Raw genomic sequence first — 25,277 nt, 5'->3', positions numbered from 1 at the left:
TCGTGTAGATTCACCCTCTACAACATCCGGAAGATCAGGAGATACCTGTCTGAGCACTCCACCCAGCTGCTAGTCCAAGCACTTGTCCTCTCCAAGTTGGACTATTGCAACTCGCTGCTCGCTGGTCTCCCAGCATGTGCAACCCGCCCTCTTCAGAGGATTCAGAACGCAGCGGCCCGCCTGGTCTACAATCTACCCAGACGCTCCCATGTTACCCCGCTCCTCATCTCTCTCCACTGGTTACCTATCATGGCCCGTATCAGATTAAAGACCCTGGTATTGACCTTCCGAGCAGTGAACGGGACTGCACCCGTCTACATCAAGTCTCTCCTGAAGCCTTACACCCCCACCCGTCACCTACGGTCTTCTTCAGACAACCGCCTGGTGGTCCCACCGCTCAAGACCGCCGGGCCCAACACAAGCTCTTCTCCTGTCTGGCCCCCCAGTGGTGGAATCAACTCCCCACCTCCATCAGAGACACTGACTGTCTCTCCACCTTCAAGAAAAGGCTCAAGACGCACTTGTTCCGGGAGTACAACGGTACTTAGGAATGGTTCGCTTAACCCGATGTTAGTTTCCTCAAGGATCACAATGACTCTTGCTTAGAGACTTGTTGCTCTTGTGGTTAGTGGTAACTGACTTACATTTTTGTACTCGCTGTGATATATTGTTTTTATTATTGTTGCTTGCTTTTTCCACAGGTACACTTGCACTTATAGCAGTTCATGTTGTTTAATTGTAACTTGTTTAACTACATGCTCTTATGGTTCTTCCCTTTGGCACTTATTTTGGTTGTTCACAATGTGTGCTTCATGTTTTGGCTACTCGCAATGTTTTGTGGCTATCTCGTTGTTATGATCAGTGACCTATGCACTTTGTAAAGCTCTCTCTTGGAAGTCGCTTTGGATAAAAGCGTCTGCTAAATGAATACATGTAAATGTAAATGTAACATGTCTGCTGTCTAAATAGCCAGTCGATTTCCAACTGCCCTTGCCTTTGGTGGCAAGTGGATATACTGTTGTGCGTCAACAAAAAGTGGCAGTCTAAGATCTTCTATGTGTCCTGTGACTTAGGGGGTCTTGCAGATTCTGGGTATGTCCTCTGGCTGCAACATGACTCCACTGCTCTGGGCAGAGACCTCTCACCCTGTGGACCAGAATGCAGCATGGCTATAATTAACCAGCCAGGTGATTCATGCAAGAGCGACAGAGAAACTCAACGTTATAAAGACAGACGTAAGAAAACAGAAGGGAAAACAGGGTTCCTCCTCCAGTCCACATCTGATCTCTGGTAAGGTTCCCGAATCAAATAACCCTTCATATGGTATTTATTTTTGAGTGCATTTTCTGGTAAGTTTGAATCCCATTGTAGATACATGGAGGGAAACCCAACTGTGACAACGCTTTGCTGGCAGTATACTTGTGAACAGCATTTCCATGCTTATTTGCATAGTAATTAGAGTTCTGTGCGTTTAGTATTCTGTATGTCTGTATGCACTTTTCAATTATTTTGATCAACACAATTTCAATGCACCAGCCTTAACCATGCAAACACGTTTTCAAACATGGACATATTCTTTATTCAGTGTACCACAGATTAGTTGGGAAACGTGAAGTATGGAGTTAAAGAACAATTCAATATCAAATCAGATCAAATGTGTTGTGAATGTCATTCTGTGTTGTTTGTTGACACATGAATATATTGTCCTCCAGATCACCAGGCAGATGAAAGCAGTCTACTACATCACTTTTGACCTTCCTATGATTCCTTTACAGGGTACTCCATGACTTTATAACATGACATAAGGCTAAGGCATGGTGAGTTAAAGCAATGTTTTACAATTTAACGGAAAATGCAGAACTGTCAACATTTAGGTTGTAACTTTTCTCATAGACATTTTACTTTCTCTTTCTCTCATGCACTCTCTCTCTCTCTCTCTCATGCACTCTCTCTCTCTCTCTCTCTCTCATGCACTCTCTACCTCTCTCCCTCTCTCTCCTCTGTCAGAGTCGCCGTTCCCGTCCCTCAGGTGTGCGTCTGCACCTCCACTGTGAGAGCTGCTTCAGCCGGCGCTGCAGGGCTCCTGTGGAGGTCTCTGTGTCCTGTCTGATCATCCCCTGCCGCCTGCTGTGTGGAGCTCTCTTCCACCTGTGCAAAGAGGAGGAGCACTCGCTGCTCTGCCCCAATGAGAGGGCCCCCTGTCTCAACGCAGCCTACGGCTGTCCAATCGTCATGCCCCGTTCCTGGTTGGCCGCCCATCTGCAGGTGTGCCCGGCCAGCGTGGTGTGCTGCTCCATGGAGTGGAACCGCTGGCCGGCTGAAGACGCTCATTCACACTTGAACACGGCCCTGCATGAGAACCTGCTGAGGGAGCAGCCTGGACATCAGGAGGCCCTGGACCTGGCCATGGCCACCAGAGATCAGAACCACCTGTTCCACTCTTTAAAGATGAAGAGGCTCTTCCCCGAGCTGATCGAGAGGGTGGAGGAGGAGGAGAGAGAGGAAGCGCGGAGGGCGAAGGAGGAGAAGAGGGAGAAGGAGGCGAGGATGAACGCCGCCCTGACTAAAGAGGCTGTGGGGGCTGTGGGGGGGGCGCCCCTCTCCAACGGCTTCAGCGCTGCATCGGGGTCCGCGGGGCCCTCCTGGTTAGGCCCCTCCCCTGAGGAGGAGGCGCAGGAGGTCGAGTGGGAGCAGGAGGAGGAGGAGGAGCTGACCCAGGAGGAGAGAGAGGCGTTAGCCAGGCAGTCAGGTGTGGATGCAGAGCTCCTGAGAAACTACAGCGCCTGGGAGCGGATGTTCACCATGGAGATGGGAGGCTGCAGGCAGGCTGGTAAAGGGGCAGGGAAGGCCGGTCAAGGGTCAGGGGTCAAAAGTCAAGGGCTGGGCACTCTTGTGGAAGAGTCGACCAAGACACAGACTGTGACCCCCACAGATACTCACACACACCCAAAGACAGACAGCCTATGTCTCTCTTCCTCCTCCTCGTCCTGTCTGGCGAAAGGATCGAAGAGTACCTTTGTATACGGACACGTGGAGCCCATGAAGATCATCACGGTGCGCACGTTCAAAGTCCCCACGAGCTTCACGGCCAAACACGGACGCATCCGCAATCCCAGCCACCACAAGCGGAAGGAGCAAGCAGTGGACACCAGCGACCTGGGGGTGGATCTGGAGAACATACCTTACTGGGAGGAGGTCCAGGTGAGCTTCGCTCAGGGTGACATCTCTCAAAGACTTCCGATTCAACATTTTGCACATTTCGGGGGAAATGTTTTTTACACTTCTGCTAGAGAAAATATTCTCACAGAGACGGTTGCTCTGTGTTTTCCTCCCCGTACAGGCCTCCCTGCTGTGTTCCCTGGAGAAGGAGCTGAGGGGTCACCTCATCGCTGAGAACACCTGCACCGACGCTCTGCTGCAGGACGTGGGCACACAGACCTACAAGTTCCTGTCAGCTCCGTTCAAGCGGGAGATGTCCCTGGCGGACATCACGGCAGACAGGCCCCTGGAGCTCCACGTGCAGCTGGGGGCGGAGGGCGTGACCAGCCGGCACAACAAGGCCAGCTCTGCCTTCACCTTTCTCTGTGGGCAGACCTTTCTACGCAGAGAGTTCCCTGCACACTTTAGGTGTGTTCCTCAAACCTTTAGCCGGGATTTTACCGTATACTGCTGTCGGCCAGGTGTAAATAGTGATCTAACTACTCTAGAACTTGCACTGTTGACTTGGTTGCCTTGAGCTGTGCCTTGTAAATACAGACCGTTCCTTGACTATGCATTTATGATCCTTTATCTTCTGTTTTACATGAATGTAGCTTTGGAGAAATATGTTTGCTAAATGAAGAAAACGTAAATGGATCAGAGGAAATAGGACACATTAACTTGGGATAGAGACAACACTGGGGCAAAGCTAAAATGGTCTGTCCTCAGATAGCACTCTCGTATTACAGGGTAATGATAAAGTCCTGTTTAGTTCTAACGTCTGCTGTGTTGGTTGGTCATTCAGGAACGTTCACTCAGACATCCAAATGTGTCTGAGTGGCTGGTTTGAGCAGAGGTGTCCCCTGGCCTACCTGGGCTGCACCTACAGCCAGAGGAGGTTCCAGCCCTCCACACACAGGGCCACCGTCACCTACAAGTGAGCACAGCTCCACTCTCAACTCTGTATCTGTGTGGTAAAGCTTACATTTCTACATGTTAAAGTGGTCAGTCCTTTGTTCCAGAGTACAGTGTCTTGTTTGTGCACCTCCATCCCCTCCAGCCAGGAGCTGAGCAGCTTCAACCTGCGTCCCACTGTTCCTGACACGCTGGCGGGGGCATCACAGCCCCCCCAGGACCCAGCAGAGCCCCCCACTACCCCCAGGAGGAGGGTGGTCAGGGGGGGAGTGGGGCTGGACTCTCTGAGCACCCTGCCCTACGAGGTGCTGTGTCACATAGCCAGCTTCCTGGACAGCCTGTCTCTGTCCCAGCTGGCCCTGGTCTCCTGGTTCATGAGGGAGGTGTGCTCCTCTCTGCTGCAGGGGAGGGGGATGGTCACCCTCCGCTGGGAGAAGAAGACCTACTCACATGGCGGGGCCACTTGGAAGGCCAAGAAAATGGTGAAAAAGTCTAAAGATCTGGTTTATTGCTTCACTTTGCATGTCTTAACTTATCGAAGGAAAAATTACCTGTTTGTATAGTCAGCTGTCCTGTTTGAATCCTTACAGTACATGTGCATTGGACTCTATGTGACGGTTTGTTTTTAACCTTTTGTACTTTACTATCTACCAGGTGTGGCAGTTCAGCACTCGGTTTTCGGCGGTGGACGCGTGGCATTTCCAGGACATACCGCCCATGTCGGAGCACCTGAAGGTGTGTCCTTACTACGAGACCGAGGCGAGGAGCGAGCGAGTTCTCTTGCCCCGCGTCAGCGAAGACACACACACACACACACACTGCAAGGGACTCAAGCTTGTCAACATGTTCCAGAAGACGACTATCTTTTAGTGGTCTGCTAAACCGTTCATTTGACTAATAACATTTGGTGATATTCAAGGACCCCAATAAAAGTTTGTAAAAGATCTAAATGCGATTTGGTTCAAATGTGTGGAAAGATAATGTTGTTGTTAATTATTTAAAAAATGAAACTTTTAATGTTTCATAAAATAGTACCCCTTTAAAATGGCATTGTATCACACTGTAGATTGTGCAACTCAAAAATATTGCAGAGTTCCCTTTAGAACTATAGAACGTCACTATCATATCGTCCAATACAATTACTTTTGGCGAGCCCGCGGCGTCCCTGCCTCTGGCCAGGTGCAGGAGCTGCCGTGTGTGCAGGAACACAGAGTTGACCTCCACCAGCAGAGACACCACAGCGAAGCCCACATAGAGACGGGTCAGCAGGGGCAGAGAGAAGCAGGAGATCACCTGAGGAGGTCAGGCATGGGGGTCAGAGGTCAGGCATGGGGGTCAGAGGTCAGGTATGGAGGTCAAAGGTCAGGCATGGGGGTCAGAGGTCAGTCATGGCAAACACACACACACAGTTTCTCCTCTCTTTCTTTCTCTTTCGCTTACGCTTAATATTTCGCTTTTCCTGATTGCCTCGTGGTAATATTTCTAGGTTACAAACAATACAGAAAACTATGCAACTAAAGCATCACAGTAAGGCCACAGTTTCATAACTTAACGCATACAATAATCTTTGCTTGAAGGCACATGAATATGAATATGTTATACTAAGACTTGACCCAGTTCATGTTCTCAACTACTAAACCATGCTACAGTTTTAAACTGTTTAGAGGGGTCCTTTACACAAAGCAGATAGCATGTCTTATCATGACACACACACACACACACAGTCAAAGCAGCTCTGACTGTGTGTGTGTGTGTGTGTGTGTGTGTGTGTGTGTGTGTGTGTGTGTGTCAATCTGTGTATGTGTGTGTGTGCCTGTGTGTGTTTGTGTACACTACAGTGTCTATGAATCTTCTTACCATAGAGTGATGGAGAAGCATTTCCCAAGATTGACTCAGTCTCTGGTTGAGGGCCATGTCCAGTAGGTCATAGACAAAGTAACCTGGATGACAAACACACACACACACGTTCCGGCACACACAAGTTAACTAGTTAGTTGTTAGCATATTGATCTGATAGTCTAGCTCATTCCAGTTATTTACCTGTAGACACAGATATCAGAGCATGTGAGAACAAGGAATTAGAGGAGATCAGGTCCTCTGTTTAGTTTATCGTTAATTGTCTGATTTCTATTATGGCATCTGGATTACTCACCATAACACAGCCCATGTCCCCGTTAAAGAGCTATGAACCAGAGACGTGAATGTGTTCCGCCACATCCACACTTTCCTGCGCTCGGGTTCTGGGACCGGCAGATATTTCATTAACGTATTCAGGAGTCTAAAAGAGCATGCGGAGACTCCAGCTGTGAGAAGCGCTGTTTTCACCTCCATACCAAAGCTCTAATTTGTCCACTAATGGTCCACAATGAGTCGAGTTTCTTCATAACCTAGCATGTTTCATGTTTCCTCAGATAATTACATGACTATATGACCTGACCCTCATTTGCACGCAGATAAGGGAACTATGCTGATTAGATGGGTGAAGTAAGGCGTTGCGGCCGTTTGTCTTGAGTAGCCTTTTGAGCTTAAACAAATGTTTCCAGGTTTATACAATCCACAAAGCCGTTATTAAATCAGTTTAATATGTACTGTTGCATACAGGCAAATGCAAAAATGTTGTTATGTAGTAGAGCCTAACATGTAATATTGATATTGCAAAAATAAAGTTATTTTTGTAACTTTTATAGCTATGGGCTTTTCCGATGGTCGTTTCCATTTGTCGGTCGCCCAATGACAAATGAGTCCTGAGGCTTCAATGATCAAACACCTTATATTTTAGGATGTAGCCCACAATCCATACCTTTCGACAAAACGTGAGTCGTTTTGTAACGATGTACTGCCTTCATCCCATAAGTTTACGCAAACTTGTGCATTGTCACTTTGCGTCGACCTACGTCGGCATTCACAGTCGGTGGCTGCTGCTTCGTCAGCCCTTTCTCTATGCTGCTGTTGTGCCACACAAAAAGGCATTGCATTTCTCTTAGACAATAACAGAGGCAATCACAAATCACATACGATACGTTCAACAATTTACTTGGGCCTAGATGACATATTGTTAACTTTATCTTGCGTGGAATACTTATGGGTGGGAGTTTTTTCATCTAGAGATTTTCCCATCCAGTCACAGCTTCGCACGACAGGACCGAGGAATGAGGGTTGGAGCTGGCTCGGTTGCCGGGGAATCGAACTCTTCTCCCATCGCGATAGGTGCATTCAGCTGATGAGCAGAAGTGACTACATGTGGCCCGAGTCGGAGATAAACCTTTGATCGATTATCATATGTTCGTTGAGGATCATTCAGGTTCATAATTGTATTATTGTTGAATCAACGGAATGTCCGGGAGGCCATCACGTGAGTATCTTTTCAATGGGCTAGTGAAAATGATTCATGAGTTGTTGCATCATCGCTGAGTTGTGAAAGTCACCTGTGAAATGACCTGTCCGAATTTGGTAGTTCAGATGCTGCATGGCCAAGACTTGAATCCCTCCGAGCCAACATTTAGAAGCAGCATTTTGACTTAATTCTAGAAATTGATCAATATAACTTAATTCTGATTCAAATTCTTGATACCACAGAGTCATCAGATATGGACCAGGATGAGGAGCTGACTGAGGCAGTGTGTCAGGAGTCTGACCTACAAGATGGACAGTAAGGACTGGGGGTGGGGTGGTAGTTTGGAGGATGCAGGATGGAAATGGGAGAGGTGGACAGAGGGAGAGTGGACGAGGAAGACCATATCCACCTGTTTGATTCTTATTACAATTCTTCAAGAACTGTCTTACTGTAATTTTAGATAAACTAATTTCTCTATGTGCACTTCTGTAGACTCTATGATCCAAAGCCAATAATTAAATGCTATGGGGTTCTAAGTCGTTTTTTGGAGCATAATTAATTTGTGTTAAATATCAATGAGCCGTGTGTTTGTGTGTGTCCCTGTGTGTGTGTTCTCAGGATGATGGAGGTGAATGTTGGGCATTACAGTGTGCTGCTGGCACGCAGTGAGGGCAGATTCAGCGCCCTTGGCAACCAGTGCACACACTACGGCGCCCCCCTCAGTAAAGGTGCAGCACTACAAAGGTTTACTATACGGCTAGAGGCCACAATACTTAGAGGCCGATGTGTTTAGAGGCCACGGTACTTAGAGGCCACGGTATAAATGTTCCTCACTGTGCAGATATAGAGGCTCAGTGCTCCGGAGCGCCCCCTGACTCTGTAGTTGTGTTGCGTTTGCGTGCAGGAGTTCTGTCAGGGAACAGGATACGATGCCCATGGCATGGAGCGTGCTTCAACGTCCACACAGGAGACCTGGAGGAGTACCCTGGCATGGACTGTCTACCCTGCCACAAGGTAGGACAGGGATGGGGGCTGGGAAGCAGAGAAACCAACTTGGTCAAGACAGACATAGGTCATAGGTCATAGGTCATAGGTCAGAAATGAGCCATCCAGTGAAGCAGGCAGACAACTACTTAAGATGGATTTATGTTTTTTGTTGTTTTAAAGGTCAAAGTGGAAAACAACAAAGTGTATGTGTCAATAAAGAAAAAGGTGAGAATCTGTTTTAAAACCACATTGTTTTTCAGATATTTCAGACAGTATTCCTGTCTTTATGAATGATGTATGTTTTAGACATAGGCTTTCATAAATGAGTTTACCCTATGAAATACTGTGTGCTGTGTGCAGGAGCTGCAGCAGAACAAGAGGGTAAAGATCATGAGTTGCAGAGTATCGGGGGTCATCCACACCATCTTGTTGTTAGGGGGAGGTGAGGCAAGGGCCCTAGGCCTCTTCTGTATTTGTGTGTGTATGTGTGTGTATGTTCATGTGTGTTGTGAGTGGGCACTACAGTGTTTCCCCTAGATTTAGAGCTTTTGGATGTATGTAGAGACAGAAATGACATGCCGTCGTGTAAATAAGATAAATAACATAAGGCCATTTAGTTTGTTTAATAAAAGAGCAAGTTATAGACCTGTTTTCTAGGATCCTTAAATGACTTATTTTGTGATCTGGCGCTATATATAAAAAAATTATAATAAGAAAGAAAAGAAAAATGGAACAAAATTAACTTGACCTTCCAGGGTGGCGGGGGGGTGCCGTTGGGGGGGCGGGGTGCCCCCCTAATATAATGGTAGGGGAAACACTGCACTAGCGTGAGTGTGATGGTGTGTTTTTTTTTTGCAAGCGCAGGGGCTGCCTCATTGGCGTGTGCGGAGACTCTCAGACAAGAAAACTATGGTGGCCGGATCGTCATGGTTACCCGAGACGACCTTCTGCCCTACGACAAGACCCGCCTCAGCAAGGTAAAGGAACAGTGAACCCAGTCCTAGACTCAGGTCAAAGGTCATTGCTGTCAATGCAAATTGCATTAAAAGGGTCAGGCTTGTACTCGGGTAAGCTTTTTTTCTTTTCTCCTTTATTTTTTGTTTACTAGAGGTTTGTTGTGCCATTATGAGCAACGCAGGCTTTCACACTTAGATAATCAAAGTATTGAAGATTTCTTACAGAAGATAATCTTGTACCAGAAATTAGTACTGTTAAATTGATAGATCACAAGGGGGACAGCCTTTGGTTTTAAGGACAATTCTGTTTTAACACTATTGTTTAATGTCATAACTTTGACATAACTGTTTGCCAACTCTCTCCCCCTCAAACTAAAACTTACTGAAACCTGCACCCCCCCCCCCCACACACACACACACACACACACATATTGACACCCACACACACTGTTTAGGTTATGAATGTTCAGAGTGACAGTATTCTGCTGAGAAGGATGGAGTTCTATCACCAGTACGACATCGAGGTGTGGCTCAGGAAAGAGGTAGGCGTTTCCTTCTACTGGGTCTCTATCCTGTCAATCATGTTAGATACCCCATGACAAGGAGTCCGGTAACATTAATAATATGGTAACATAGTCATGTTCTCATGGTCCAACTTTGTCTCACGTCAGGCGTTGTCATTGGACACGGAGAAGAAAACAGTAACGTTTGATGATGGTTCAGCCCAAAACTACGACCAGCTCCTAATCTCCACGGGCTGCAGGTGTGCACACACACACACATACAAACACACACGTGCACACACACACACACACACATACAGCATGAACACACACTTCAAAGATGCACAAAAGCTCTCTCACTGTGTCATACATTCAACTCAAAGATCCAAGGCCCTCCCCTACATTTTTGTCCCTTCCTCTTCCTGGCCATGCAGAGCGAAGGGTCTGGACTGTCCAGGGATGGACCTGAAGAATGTGAAGATGCTTGAGACTCCGGAGGATGCCAGGCAGATCCATGCTGCCTGTGTAGGCTGTCGCATCGTCATTGTGGGCACCTCTTTTGTTGGTATGTACTGGATGGCATCTGTCTACCAATATCATTATGTCTCGTTTTTCCTCCTTTTCACAGTTCACAGAATTTCTCTGAAGCCTTGAAGCTGCTCACGGCTCTTAAATAAATACAAATACAAGCTGACACTTAGTTTCTCCTCATTTTGAGTGTGCCTGCGTGTGCATGTGTGTGTGTGTCCATGTGTGTGTGTGTCCATGTGTGTGTGTGTCCATGTGTGTGTGTGTCCATGTGTGTGTGTGTCCATGTGTGTGTGCCATGCAGGCATGGAGGTGGCCTCCTACATGATAGACAAGGCCACCAGCATCACCGTGATTGGCAGCAGTGAGCTTCCCTACCAGAAGACCCTGGGGCCCGAGATCGGCAAGATCACCATGATGGTGAGGAAGGAGAAACAGAGAAAGAGCATCTCCTGATGTTCAGCTATGGGCTCCATTCACTGGAAACAACTATGGATAATTCAAATGAGTGTCCAGTCTAACCGTCTACCAGCCCACTTTGGTATTTTCCCTCACAGAGAAGCAGGCATTCTGCTTCTGTTTTTGAGAAAAACCCCACTTTTTCCCACTGACGTGTCACCCGTCTGTCTGGTTAACCCCTCGCCCCTTGTCCCTGTCTCAATAGATGCTGGCAGAGAAGAAGGTGATGTTCTACATGAACAACATGGTCGTAGAGGTCCGAGGAGAGGAAGGCAAGGTACAGCACAGAAGACACTGTGCTGTCTGTGTCAATACGTCTGTGCAATATCAAGCTTCACCAGATTGCCATCTGCCATTACAGGGAGGGATATATGCACTAGCGGCTGGTCTGTACCGAGCTGTGTTTGTGTGTGTGTGTTTACAGGTGAAGGAGGTGGTTCTAAAGAGTGGGAATGTCATTCCTGCAGATGTACTGATAGTGGGAATCGGTGAGTACAACACAGGCCATACTGGTTGTCATTGTATATGATCTCATATGCAGTATAATGTGTATTGTATCAAATACCTCAGCAAGGTAAATCGAAAGTTAACGCTATGCTGCCCCGCTCCACCCCAGGTGTCATCAACAACTCAGAGGTGCTCCAGGGAAGTCGCATAGCCATGGACTCCAAGAGCTCGGTCATCGTGGATAAGGTGAGGCCCCTAGGGACCGACAGCTACAGTGTAAGCCTGTGCTACGTGGGCTCCGTGTCTCTGTCTCAGAAGGATGATAGTAGTCGTCAGAAACTAGTTGTGAGGTCCAGTGTAAGCGAAGTTCTGCACGGGATTATGCTAAAAGACTGGCAGGTTTAGGCCAAGGTATGAGAGAGGACAAATGCTTGTTGTGTTTGTGTCCAGTATATGCAGACCAACATCCCTGGGGTGTTTTGTGGGGGAGATCTGGCCACTTTCCCTATGGCGATGGCCAAGGGCCAGCGGGTCACCATTGGACACTGGCAGATGGCACAAGCACACGGTAACAGCCTCACTGTGACTCTGAACCAAAACAAGAGATGTAAACTGAATCTGGGAAACCTTCCAACATGAAACCTCAGTTTAGTCGTTACAATGATACGATGTGTTTCATTATATGAAATAATGCAATGTTCCTTGATATTAAGTAATTCTGTTACACGTGGGTACAAGTGCGAGTGAATATGTCATAATGGAATATGGAATATGATGTGGCTGATGTAGGGAGGATTGCAGCCCTGAACATGCTGAACAAAGAAACTGAGCTGAACTCTGTCCCCTTCTATTGGACCGTCTTACTGGGGAAGACAATCAGATACACAGGTATCATATAACACACACACACACATATACACACACAGCCATACTTATCTGGTCAACTGTGTAGCCTTTTCTGGCACTATTTTAAAATGGGCTGTACAGTATATTTGATATGATGGTTTGATACACCTTTGTGTGTTTGTGTGTGCAGGTTATGGGGAAGGCTACACCGAGTTAGTAGTAAAAGGAAAAGTGGAAGATTTGAATTTCTTGGCATTTTACATCAAGTGAGTCAACAACAAACTACATAGTCATACGACCATGTCATTGTTACCATGTAGACGGAAGTTGGTGTGTGTGTATTATTATTTTTTGTCTATTGTACCTTCAGGGATAACGAGGTCATAGCTGCAGCCAGTTTGAATTATGACCCTGCGGTGTCCGTGATCGCTGAGCGATTTGTAACAGGAAAGGTCATCACAAAGAAGGAAGCTCAGTATGTGACCACTTATTCTACTCTTTCTTCAGCTTCCATCCATAGTAACCCTTCTTACATTTTTGCCTAGAGATTTAGAGGCAGACATACAGACAGACAGACAGACAGAGAGACTGACAATCATGGTTCCTCTCCTTCTTCTAATGAAACTAGGTCAGATGACCTGAGCTGGCTGAAGCTGTCCTGATCATCACTCCATCCACTCACCCGCCACATCACCAGCTCAACTTCGACAAACACTCCAGATGTCCTCCGGGGCCATCCCCTCATCCCTCTCCACGAGGGATCAAGGATTCCCTACCTTCAAGAATTTTGTCTCCTCAATGGAAGTTTCCCATGTATCTGAAGAGGATATTTGTTAGAGTTCCTGAAGTTCAGCAGGAAAGCATTAAGCAGCTTATAGTGTCCAAAGTATAGTCCTCTGGTACAGATTGTGTAGAAGTGCTATATTTATACTGTATACTGAATCTATAATGCCATGAATCGTTTTGGGACTCTTCCCTGCAACTGTGTCAAGAGGGGGGGGGGGGGGGTAGGGGGGGGGTGGTGGTGGGGGGGGGGGGTTGGTGCGGAAACCACAGATACCTCAGACACACACAGCTTTTGAGGATTCAAAGTTTTGATTTCTCATGGATTTCATTTTTTTGCTTTCAAATTTTGCTGAATTGTACAGGTTGTGTCCTCGGGTCAACTATCTTTTACAAAAGTTTTGTGACACCAGAGATGATCCCAGCAAAATGATTCTGTATTTCTATTTATATGCAAGTGTCATAGTTCACCTGTTCGCCACAGTTTTGGGTCCATGCAAACAGTTGGAAACCATCAGCCAGTGGTGAGTGATGGAAAATCACTGGCGACCTTAATGGCCAGTGTGGGTGCGTAGATGGCCCAATCAGAGGCCTTGGCTGGGGGATTAACAGAACAGAGGACGAGGGGTCGGGTCTTTGAAGCAGGGATGCTGAATTAGGCAACGGTGACAAAACCGACCTCTGGAGAATAATGGACTTACATGGACAAACAGACAAAGCGTCAACACCAAACCCTTACAAAAGAACTGCTGTGCCTCTTTCTCTTTACCTCTCTCTTTCTGTTGCGCCTCGGTCTCTCTTTCCCCTCTCTACCTTCATTTACTGTTGCCCCTCCCTCGTTCATGTTTTATCCCCATGTATTACTTTCAACACTCATCTCAGACCTCCTCAGACCCTCGTACTGTGTGTGGAAGGTATGGAATATACAGTTTATATTTATTGAGTAAAACATGGAGTTCAATTGATCTCCTGTTGACTGTTCATATCAGGTTTTGTCTATGTCAGCATGTCTTTCTGAATGCTTCTGGACAGGGAATCTATCCAACCACAAGATGGTGGTAACACTTTACATCCTATGTTATCTACAGTCTTGTGTAACTATGACAATACCTGAGAAACATTGTAGGAAAAAAGGTCCAATGCAACGAAAACTTGTCTGAATAATGCCAAGGTGAGGATGTACTTGACATTATTCAGACAAGTGTTGTTGCATTGGACCTTTTTGTGAGGGTCAAGTTCTCAGGAACGACAATATCCTTACCTGTCACTGTCTATGGTGGCAGTTGACTTATTATGTGTACCTCCCAGTGATGACCCATTATTTCTAATCAACTCTGGGGAGAGCCTATCTTCAACAACTGAAGAACTAAGTTAACAAACAATAAGGTCTTCCCTGTTTGAGATGCATTGATAGACACAGATCAACATCTTTAATACAACAAGGAAATTGTCTACCCTTTCATAAAGTGCCAAAGAACACAAATAGATTTTAGAAATATAATCTAGAATTGTTTCATTACAGCTGTGGGGAAACCTTGTAAAACATCTAGAAGCCAATCACCACTTGCTGCTTATGAGTGAGGAGGGCTCTTGCACTGTGTCCGGGCAGGGTCTGCCTTTGACATGTTCTGTTACCACTTATTTACTTCTTTTTGTACCGACTTTGAAAAATAAAGGACATATTTGACATGGCAGAATGTGTGGTTTCATCTGTATACATTTTGGTACATGCACCAGTAGGCATTGTTAATCTTTTGTCCTTGCGCAACTCAACACGATCCTTTCTGTTACTAGTTGTGTGACAAACAGTGGTACTGGATATTTACATTCATGACAGCCACCAATGAGAACAGCTAACAACTCTGCGGTTTACAAAAAATACTCAATTATTCAGAAGGAGCAGTTAAACTGTACAAATCCTCCATTAACATTTAAAGGCCTCCTGTGGGTACACTGGTGTTTTGCAAGGTAACTGTAGTAGCTACATCTCTATACAGTACCACAAGACCAAGGGTACTTGCTGTGTGGGACTGCACTGCGCAGCGGACTGGTCAACGCCTAATTCTTACAGTGTTAATGAGAGTAGGTGTTCTTCAGGTGCAATTTACTTAATTCCTGAATTAAATAGGTTGCTATTGTTGAATACAGTCTAACAACGCCACCTATGGGTTGAAATAAGAATGCTGAACAAACTGGATCATACTCCTTCCTTATCGCAGTTTATTTCTTTATCACATGAATTTAACAAAATTAGAAAGCTGTAAAACAATGAATATCTATTTTCTTAATTATGCTATTGGTCCTGTAAAGGCTAAGTCACAACATTGCGGTCTTCTTTATCTCTGTTTGAGTCCTGATTTAAAACAGGAGTCTTGGCTCCTGCTATCAGAGCCTGTCTGTGGACCAGGTAACGCTGGCGCCTGTTAGCCCTGTACACCTCCAGCCTCTTCTCTTCTGCCAGGGGATCCTCCAGAACTCCTTCCCACCTAAGGCTCTCCTTTACCTGGGCACTGATCTCCACCACACAAGCCTGAGATGGAGCTCCCGTCACTGATGACATCTCAGATGGGGTCTTCCCTTCTTTGGGTAGCCTTGTCCTTCTTCTGGCCCCGTCCCCATGTCTCAAACGACCTTTGACCGTGACCGATTGGTCAGTGGATTCTTCAGGCAGGGGGGGGCTCGTGGGCGTGGCTAGAGGGGGTGAAGCCTCCTGGGCCTGTGAAGTGCGAGGCTGAGGTTTCTCTGTGAGACAGTGACACCACAACAGTTAGGTTGACCTTAATGACTCTCCAGGGAGCCACAGCGCCAGCGAGGATAAAGCTAATGGTTTAGTTTACACTCATTAAGGTTAATGTAGCAAATACTCCTGCAATGACACTGGGGGATAATTCATTAGCGACCTGTTCTGCCAAACACGATATTCTCTGCCTTCACACATAATCCATAGCTACTGTCAAATGTAATCATAAGGAAGGATAGATTTGTAGCTCAATGTCATTCATAGTTGACAAACATTACATTTCTTTTGGATTAATAACTACAATCTTCGAAATTTGGATTGAGTCACAAACAACTGCAATACATTGTAGAGTACTAGTACAAGGAAGCAACTTCTCTTTCTCACACACAAACACAATACACACACCAGCTCAAACCTTTTCTAGCATAAATTACCTGTATCATCTGAATTTTGAGGAGTACTTGAATGCCCTCTTTTCTTGGATGCATTCGTCTGTTTCTTCTTCTCTTTCTTTTTCGCTCTCTTCTCTTTGGTTTCAGTGTTCTTGGGTAGCAAAAGCAGTTTACAGTCTTCCCTCTCTCGCATTATTATACTTTGTGTATGTGCGGTCGTTGAAAAAGTAATCGTTTTTAAAAGAAATAAAACACTATCAGAAGTAGGTCGACCATCGATAGGTTGGAAAAAAATTATAAGATTTGCGAATCCATTTTCCAAACACTTACAAAGTAGGCCTTCTTGAGTGCAGTGACAATGTGGCTGCAATCTTTGACTGCGAGTTTCGTGCCAAGGGACGCGTCTCCATGGAAACAAGAGAACTCCTCCCACACACTACAAGGTCTCGTTTCTGTCTGTGGGGGTCAAATCTACTCTCTCTCCTATGTTAACCAACATAGTAATCTCGTTGGGCTTGTGTGATGGCTGTCACAGTCAGAAGTATTTCCTGAATAGGTATGTTTCTTAAAATTTTACAAAATGGCATTCATTAAACATGTCCGATTTCATTCTGGCCGCAAAGTAAACAATTTATGTCGGCTGTAATTGACTAATGTATTTTCACAGGTACAGCCCTCATAACTCTAATCAGCAACTTATTACCTCTTTGATATGTCATGGGAGCTCGAGGGAAACTAGAGAGGCGTGGGAGCTGAGGCTCTGTTCTATTTCAGGCACTCTGCAGTCCACCTGCGGACAAATGATGGGTCCGTGATGACAATGTGGTCTTATTCAGTTATTCAGCATTCAGTCGTTCTCACTTAAACTGCACATAAACTATATGTTTATCTTTTCAGTCATTACATCAATGCGACAGTCAGAACCCAGTTCTTCAGGTCAAATCTCTTTACAGTTGTACTTTTCATGTGATCAACCATCAATAGCCTACTACTAGACAGATCCACATCCCATGAGAGAACGATCTGTAACTTGACTGGTTTAAATGGGAAAACCTGCAAAAGTCTGCCAGCAGAATCAAAACATCTCATCAAAATATCCTGGACCTCATGTCCAACAGGACATTATGTTGTCAAGTGTGTGCTAAAAAAAACTAACAAAGAGAAGGTAATGGAGTGTAATTCCGGATTGAATTAAAGTCTGGATTTGTCAGCATCCTCAGCATGCAGTTCAGTATTTCCCCAGGAGTTTCCATCCTATTTCAGGCGCACACACACACATGCACACACACATGCACACACACTGACTAACCTTTCTAGCTGCAGCTATGTTTGGCCTTTGGGCGCTATGTTCCATCTGTGGGATCTTATACCCAGGGCCCACCTGAACTAAGAATAGAACAAATTTCCAAGCCAAAACAAGACCACAGAGCTTCCGTACTTCTTCCAGACATCTACGGCATCCCTGGAGGTCTCTGATAGCTGGAAAGGTGAAGAAGAAGTTGAAAGTAAAAACTAGAAATGCAGCTACTAAACACAAGCCCTGCCACTCACTAAGTGATGCTATTATTAATATTGTTATATTGATAATCCTTGAAGGTTTAACACGTGCCTTGGCTAACTGTTTGTTTGATGGACCCACAGTATCCAGGGAATGTCACAGGCAGACAGCTGACACGGTCAAGTGAAGGGTCACAGAGCTTCCACCATCAGGTGACAGAGAAGAGACAGCACTGGCTATCATGACGTGATTCAGACTTAAAGCCACAGGCCCCATTATGGTTTCTATCTAAAAATGCCTTGTCATCTCTGTCAATAGACTGAAATCCTTTGATTGTTCGATTTACAACTCTTCTATACACACACACACACACACACACATAGTCATGCTGATGCACAAAGTGGGAAGCAGGGTAAGGGCAGGTTGACCTACATCTGGAAACAACCTTTTTGGATAATATAATGGAGTAAGTATATAGACAAAAATGTCCTAGAGAAAGAGAGAGAGTTTAATGACATGCCCCTCCCTAACTACATAATCACTATGAGGAAACGCACACGAGTTTATATTGACCTGCTGACATCTCCAGAGGCTAATAACACTCCTAAACCAATGTTTCATTGGACCTGCTTGTCTCATGGGTTGATTTGTTCGAATACCTGAAATTCTAAATGAACAGATTTTCTTAAATCGCAAATGTAATTTTGCAGATTTAAAACATATTTTCAACCCGCCTAAAATGGCATGTCAGGGTTTGACATTGGTGAAAGTGCAAGACATTCATATTCCATGGGTAGTGTACGTCCCACGTCAGAACTGTATTTTGACTAACCATTCTCATTGGTCCGCTGTCACACACTGCGTCACTGCGCTGCCAGCTGATCAGAGCAAGAAGCCGGGCGTGTGATCGCCCGAGAGTTCCGAGAGGAGGACCACAGGATTCTCTACTCTCCATACAAAAAAAGTAAGCTTGTTTTTATCGATGATACTGTTCTATGTTCGCTAGAAATGAATTGGTTCATTATTATATAATGCCTTGTCGCTGGAATGTATAGGCGAGGACATGTTATGACCGAATAGGTTTTAGCTCGGTGGTCAAGGTGGGGCCACGGTTAGGGTAGTCACGGTTTCGCATATCCTTATGGATTAACTCTGTTCTTGTTAGTATTATCCTTTGAGCATACTTGATGACCTACTTTCTAGAAACTTAAACCTTTTTTCTTTAGGTGTGAAATCCGTCGTATTCGCCGACTTGCAGCTACTGGTCATAAGGTAATTTTTTTTTTATAAACTTGGTTCAACAAAATTATTGTCTATATCACCGCTTTTCTAAATGTAGCCGTAGCCTCATAGCCTACTTACAACAACCTAACCTAGATTCATCCACATATAAAGCAACATGTAGGCTAGCCTATAACCGATCAATTGAAGATTGGCCAGTAGGCTTTTGCCAGAAAATCGTCAAGATTAGGGGTGCGCCGGGGACTCGTCCTACTCTGGGGTAAGAAGTCTGCAACAGTGCAAACGTAGGCCTAAATTGCCACATATTCTTTAACGTGAGAGCCTGCCTAGCATTGTAGGCAGCGTAGTCTTACGGGAGACTGTGAAAATGACCATCAGTTATCGTTGCAATGGTCTTATATAACTCTAGTAGCCTACATCTGGAGTTTACACGGCAGCAGTAGGCCTAGTGCGCTAAATAGAAGCCTGTGTGTCTTTGCGAAGGGGCGTGCGCAGTATAGCCCACGTCCATGTGGACCATGAAATGGGGTGCGTTAAAATGTAACTTTTCCACGAAGACGGTTGCATTAAATGTTCCCGTCACTGACATTATGTATCAACTACTGCAATATGAATGCCCATATTTGTACAACTGAAGCGGCGACTTGCACAACTGGGAAACACCCTTCATTCCTGTTGCGCGTATAAGAGCCGGAGGGAAAGGAGGGCGGTGTCAACCGGACCTGTTAATCCGCACAACTCCAGAAATGTGTCTCAAACAAAATAGCACAAACCTAGGGCATCAAACCTTGTTTTACCCGTTGTATGTACAGTCATATTAAAATTATACAGAGAAAGAATACCTACTGTATCTACAGCAGCAAGCGGACTGACTCTATATTGTATATCTAAAATGTTATCAAGATTTGGAATCTGGTGTGGAGACAAACAGAAAATACTATAAAATGGTGCTGCAGTGTCTGCTGTTTCTGAATGGCTATTATTGACTGGAGTTGACTAGACCTTATAGAAGCCACCTCCTTGTCTCTGTGCCCAGATAGGAATGATCAGTCTACAATCTAGGGTCAGCAAGCACATTCTCGACAGGGCCACACCCTGCAGTAAAGGAATGCACCAGAGAGAAGAAAAAAAAGATTTCAGCAACTTGAATAAAGCACTAATGTATTACTGTTCAAAAGGAATTGAGTAGAATAGGGCATATGCATATGCATGTGCATGCGGTGTATACCGCAATCGATGTGTGTTGCCAAATATGAATGATGCTTCTAAATGCAATCATTCCCTGTTCCAGCTGAGCCCTGTAACCAGCCCTGGGTGTGTCCTTCCAGCATCTGAGGTCCATGCAGGCACCTTGACCTCTCCCTCTCTCCATCTTCTTTTCTTCTTGACCCTGTTTTTCGGTCATATTCTCTCATTTTCTTCCATTGCTCTTTCTCTTCTGCTTTCTCCTCCCCCCCTCCCCCCACATCTCATCCCCCCCTCTCAGGCCTTCCTTTTTCTCATTACTCACTCTCTCATCATCATTCTTTTCTCCCTGCTGCTCTTGCTATCAACCATAGTATGTCAGTAGCCCCATCTCCTTAACCAGGCAATGATTCAGCATGTATTTGATTGCTAACTTATATTGCATGATATTTTATGTTGGGGATGCATGAGTCAAGGGCAAGTCTCAAGGTCCTGCTATCTCTTATCCTGTGGCATGCCCAGTCTTTCCATTCCCTCAATACTAGTAAGAGAGAGAGGGAGAGAGATAGAGAAGAAGAAGAGAAGTAGACAGTACGGGAATTAGGGAGAAGTTTGATATATGCATGATGTGAGTTATAGATTTATAGATTATAGATTTAGAGGCCACTTCAGCTCCAAAGAGGGATGATTGACGAGAGGGGTGAAGGGGGTGAAGGGAGTGGAAGTCACAAACTTTAGAGGCCATGGCAGCCAGATGGAATTTCTAACATATGCAACCGGAATTCCAGGAATGCAGGACAGTGTGATCTGACCATGAAAGAGAGAGACAGGCAGAGAGAGAGAGAGAGAAGGGGCAAGAGGCGGAAAATGGCTTGGTCTAGTGAGATGAAGGAACAAAACGAAGAACAATGAAGAAGTTCCTGTATCCCAGTAAGTTAAATAATGTTTGGCCAGCTCTTGACTGTGTGTGTGTGTGTGTGTGTGTGTGTTTGTGTGTGTGTGTGTCTGTCTGTCCTTGAACAGACAAGCCTAAGCAGTCAGGTGGTTCAATGAAAAACAAGTTTGTTTCCATGAAACTCATGAGTTATGACATAATAATCTGTAAATACATTCTTGTAGACTACAATGACCATGATCATTCCTGATAAGGAAGGAGGACCGAACTGTTGACATTCATTATTGGAGGTTCTGAATCACGGGTGTATAGAGGAAGCAACAGTATCAGTTGTTTCACTTTGACTTGCAGCACTGTGTTTGGTCAGTTTCTTTCTGTCCGCCTGTCACATGTTTTGGGTCACTACCACTCTCAGGCATCCTGAGAAGCTAATGCCCATGGATTTCACAGATTGCTCTGTTTCCCTGAGCAGGAAGTTTACTCCAGTGACTGACTGCCTTTCTCTTTCTGTGCAACCATGGTAACCGAGATACGCAATGTGTGGTATCGGACGTCAATTCTGTGATTTGGATCATTGTAATAAATATGAAGCGAGACAGCAGACACCGAGATTGTCTGTGGAGCGAGGACAAAATAAGTGTCATAGGATCCAGGCGGTGGCCTTGGAAACCGTAGACAACATCAGTTTATGTTCATCTAGTATAACAGTAGCCACACTAACACATCTTGAGACCCATTGGTTTCACCGCTGTTTTTTAAATAAAGGCTACAGTACCTAGGCCCACTTTGTAAACAGTAGGCCTAGTTGTGTCTCAGGTGCCCATGTGCACCTGAGACACATGGGCAAATGACCAAATGACACATGGTCATTCGGCTGCATGATGCTATGGGAGCCAGCTCATTTCACACAGCCTGCCATCACACGTATCACTGGCATGTGACAGCCAATTGACAAGCAATAAAAACGATATTCTCCTCTGTGTTTTTATGTGCAGGTGCCTATCCCCGGCCTCATCTATGAAGAGGAAGAAGTGACTGGCTGACCCTCTGATCCAGACTCATGCATTTCTACATGGAATGGCTGATCAATGCTTCCTCTCTTCTTCTGGCCCTTAATGGAGGACTGACTACAGCGCAGGCCTCTGCCCCAAATGGCTGACACACAGCAGTTCTTCACTGGCAAGCTTTATGTTCCTGTACACACGCTAAAGCTGCCAGCTGAAGAACTGCTCTGGTCAGCTCTCACTCAGACTCGGGAGGAAGTCAGGAGAGGGATGAAGAAGAAGAGGGAAGAAGGAGAAGAAGAAAGAGACGAGAGACTCACTTAATTATTTTCAGTTTAAACATGCAGCTGACTGGCAACCCTGAGTGACTAATTAACATACGTATTTGAAATTCAGGTTTATTTATCAGTGAACAGCTGTGTCAAACCGTTAACATGTGAATGGATCATTTAAGTTTAACCCTTGTGTTATCTTCGGGTCATTCTGACCCATCAGTCATTGTGACCCACCGTCGTATTGCGACAACTTTACCGCATACCAAAACAAAGTGAATCATTTTCTTTTAACCGTTGGGCTGTCTCAGACCCCCCACATTGCGATGGTTAAAAGAAAATTATTTTTATTTGTTTTTGTATTGGGTAAAATTGGGTAAACACAACGATGGTTCGTTATGAACCTTTGGGTCATGTGACCCGAAGGCAGCACAAGGGTTAATGTACCTTAATCTGAAGACGTTGGATTGCCTTCATAGCTTTGGCTGTATTGTATTTTCCAATAAAGTTGACCTTGTGAACCAAATATTTGTCCAGCTTATTTGTATGAAAGCATAAACTCTGCTCTACATTTTCTGATTGTGGAAAGGATGGAAGTACAAACTGACACAATATCATGTGTCAGGAGGAAGTATTTTGAACAAGGAGAAGAGAGAAGTGGCAGTAAAGGGATGGGTAAATAACAGATGAACCAGTCGTTTTTAACATGTATTTTTATTTATCCTTTATTCAACCAGGAATAACTCGTTGAGATTTTAAAGGGTGCTAATACACCATTAACAATTATCTAGCAAATAATAATAATCCGGGTGAAGTTCATTACATTCGTATTCACTATATCCTTAAGTAGTGTAGAAAAGAAGGCACACAAAAATGTATATCTTTATTATTATTGTGTTACATTATCATTGTTGTTATTACTACGATGCATTATTATTATGTAAAAAATATGACACGGTAACATTTCAACAGCAAATCTCGATGTCACGATGCAATGGGTACAACATCACCACTAGATGGCATAAGCACTTAAGGAAAGGTTCACCTCTACAGGTGCAACCCTGTTCTCCTTGGGTTAACCCCACAATCACGTAGGATACATTCATTTCAGGAAAGCCAATTACAACTACTGGGCTAGTACTTTAGCATTAAAGAAAATATACAAGTATCTTATTTCATTATAGGGTCAATAGTAATTGAATCGTGAAATGCCACTATACTTCCCTAAACGAGCGTGATTAGATTTTAAAAGAGATTTTGTTCTAGTGGCAAAGTAACAAAAAGTGGATTAGGATGTATTCCCAAATTCACTTACGACTGTTCATTAAGTGTTTATGTGCAGCTACGGAATCCAATTCAATATCACATTCTTTCATTGTCACAAACGCAAAACACTGTATTGGTGTATTTTATCACACAATTTTAAGTAGGCCGTACAATAAAATAGTAGACCCTTCTTTGTTGTGCGTTGTGGTGGTGGGTGCGCGGGGGCCTGCAGTCATAGACTTACTGTCCCGTATTTCACCTTATTGAATCTGGTCACCCTATAACTTGTGCGCACTCTCTCTCTCCATCCCATCCTCTCTTTCTCTGCACACACATTAGGCCTACTCAAACACGTCAGAAACGTTCACTGCTCCAGCTCTCCTCTCTATCTGATGTCACTATAAGTAACGGAATGCGTTCACCGCGAGACAGTATTTTTTTTGTTTTCGTTTCTTCTATTTTCAACGCTGTTACACGCCTCGTGATGTGAGACCGTGTTAACTGGGATGCTGCTTAGATATTCAGTTCCAACCGTACAGTAGGTGGTTCCGTTGGGAAGAGAGGGCGTGCACTGTATTGATTCGGCATTGAAAGCTAAAAGGAGACATTGGTATCTGGTTCAATGCAATTGTTTAGTTTCCAGCTATTTTGTTTGATTTTGATGACCACTCAAACGTGAGGACACCTAAATGCGACTAACCCTAACTGATATTGATAGCCTACTCTTTTAACACAAATAAATCTACTTTGGACAATCGAAACAATCCAAATATTTGGCGTGGAACTCGACGTGGAACACCAGCTCCAATAAATTGTTATGGCTATTAACACCGATGCGACGTTTGGAAAAAGCGCTCTTGGCGAGAGGGAAGTTTCGCATCCCACAGACTTCCAAGATACGGAAAAACTTTTGAGCACTATGAAGAACGAACCAAGCGGGCAAAGCAATCTCAAACGGTCCGACTCCTTGTCCCTCAACATGAAAGGCAGTGTCCGTTCTCTTGACGCGGACCTAACCGGACACATGTCTCCGTTTAAGTCGGGATCCGTGGGAAATCTTGGGGCCCCACCCGTTTCACCCACCCGTCTCAGCTTAGGCCCAGCGCCCTCTCCGGTGCCACCAGATGCAGAACCACCGAGCTACCTCTGGCTGGCAATTATATCATGCTTTTGCCTTTCCATCCCGGTGAACATGCTTGCACTGTGGTATGCGCATGTGGTAAGTTCATCATCTAAGACATAACAGTTAATGTGCGTGTTTGTGTGTGGTGAGACCGACGTGTGTAAATAACCTTTCATCTTTCTGCCCGTACTAATACTGTGTCGTCCATCATCTTGTGTGTAACTGTGTTTCTCGCTTTCTCATAATCTTTCTCTTTAGTCTCGATCTGTTCTTCAGACTGGGGATGTTGAGAGTGCAAGAAAGTTTGGGCGTCTCTCTCTAACGCTTAGCTGCATCGCGATCCTTCTGGGCGTGGCTTTATATATTTTCATAGTGGTCACAGGTAAAGCCGGTGCTGGGAGAACATACCAATTTGTTCAAAATGTATAACATGGTGTAAACCAACAAATGTTTTCTCTCTTTTTTAGAGACAAACTGAGTGTGATCCTAGTCGTCTCCGATCTTTACCACGTCTACGGTGAAACTGATGAGCATAATTTAGATGCGTTGAAGAAATTACCATCAGACTTTGTCCAGAGAGAAATATGCGACAAAAGAGTAAAAGAACAATATGCAATCAAGACTAGCTTAAGATATTTTGAACTGAATTTGAAAGCTGCAAGAAGAATCTCTCTCACTCCTGATGAACCAAAGAGAACGAGAGA

General features: G+C 44.9%; 4 protein-coding genes, 1 long non-coding RNA gene and 1 pseudogene across 6 annotated transcripts; 4 read left to right on the top strand and 2 right to left on the bottom strand.

Annotated features, from left to right (window-relative positions):
* Nucleotides 1-1,131: 1,131 nt before the first annotated feature.
* Nucleotides 1,132-5,063, top strand: LOC134039673 (F-box only protein 40-like). 2 transcript variants are annotated; one of them, XM_062485685.1, is made up of 7 exons: nt 1,132-1,290; nt 1,776-1,817; nt 2,008-3,201; nt 3,341-3,627; nt 4,004-4,135; nt 4,259-4,595; nt 4,768-5,063. In XM_062485685.1, the coding sequence occupies exons 2-7, from the start codon at nt 1,815-1,817 to the stop codon at nt 4,981-4,983; spliced, it is 2,169 nt and encodes a 722-aa protein (XP_062341669.1). In that variant the 5' UTR covers nt 1,132-1,290; nt 1,776-1,814; the 3' UTR covers nt 4,984-5,063. The 2 variants fall into 2 exon arrangements, with proteins under 2 accessions (XP_062341669.1, XP_062341670.1); XM_062485686.1 differs by having other exon boundaries at nt 1,713-1,817.
* Nucleotides 5,064-5,152: 89 nt separating this feature from the next.
* LOC134040047 (TLC domain-containing protein 2-like) lies at nt 5,153-6,496 on the bottom strand (annotated as a pseudogene).
* A 395-nt stretch (nt 6,497-6,891) lies between these two features.
* On the top strand, nt 6,892-13,159 carry aifm5 (apoptosis inducing factor mitochondria associated 5). The gene is made up of 19 exons (XM_062485688.1): nt 6,892-7,465; nt 7,690-7,762; nt 8,066-8,175; nt 8,352-8,461; nt 8,615-8,659; nt 8,795-8,876; nt 9,299-9,411; nt 9,846-9,932; nt 10,062-10,153; nt 10,328-10,458; nt 10,726-10,841; nt 11,086-11,157; nt 11,305-11,368; nt 11,497-11,573; nt 11,778-11,895; nt 12,117-12,215; nt 12,364-12,439; nt 12,544-12,648; nt 12,802-13,159. The coding sequence occupies exons 1-19, from the start codon at nt 7,447-7,449 to the stop codon at nt 12,833-12,835; spliced, it is 1,623 nt and encodes a 540-aa protein (XP_062341672.1). The 5' UTR covers nt 6,892-7,446; the 3' UTR covers nt 12,836-13,159.
* Nucleotides 13,160-15,167: 2,008 nt separating this feature from the next.
* liat1 (ligand of ATE1) lies at nt 15,168-16,701 on the bottom strand. The gene is made up of 2 exons (XM_062485816.1): nt 16,131-16,701; nt 15,168-15,698 (listed from the first exon to the last, which is right to left on the bottom strand). The coding sequence occupies exons 1-2, from the start codon at nt 16,279-16,281 to the stop codon at nt 15,268-15,270; spliced, it is 582 nt and encodes a 193-aa protein (XP_062341800.1). The 5' UTR covers nt 16,282-16,701; the 3' UTR covers nt 15,168-15,267.
* A 1,754-nt stretch (nt 16,702-18,455) lies between these two features.
* Nucleotides 18,456-22,722, top strand: LOC134040105 (uncharacterized). Its single transcript, XR_009932846.1, has 4 exons — nt 18,456-18,550; nt 18,813-18,858; nt 21,904-22,365; nt 22,621-22,722. It is a non-coding gene; the product is annotated as an uncharacterized LOC134040105 (long non-coding RNA).
* Nucleotides 22,723-23,890: 1,168 nt separating this feature from the next.
* On the top strand, nt 23,891-25,271 carry LOC134039680 (trafficking regulator of GLUT4 1-like). The gene is made up of 3 exons (XM_062485698.1): nt 23,891-24,669; nt 24,832-24,955; nt 25,041-25,271. The coding sequence occupies exons 1-3, from the start codon at nt 24,268-24,270 to the stop codon at nt 25,049-25,051; spliced, it is 537 nt and encodes a 178-aa protein (XP_062341682.1). The 5' UTR covers nt 23,891-24,267; the 3' UTR covers nt 25,052-25,271.
* The last annotated feature ends 6 nt before the right edge of the window (nt 25,272-25,277 follow it).

The sequence above is a fragment of the Osmerus eperlanus genome, chromosome 19 (genome assembly GCF_963692335.1).
Source record: "Osmerus eperlanus chromosome 19, fOsmEpe2.1, whole genome shotgun sequence".
Taxonomy (NCBI): domain Eukaryota; kingdom Metazoa; phylum Chordata; class Actinopteri; order Osmeriformes; family Osmeridae; genus Osmerus; species Osmerus eperlanus.
The sequence above is the reverse complement of the archived record's forward strand: the minus strand, read 5'-3'. Positions and strand labels throughout refer to the sequence as shown.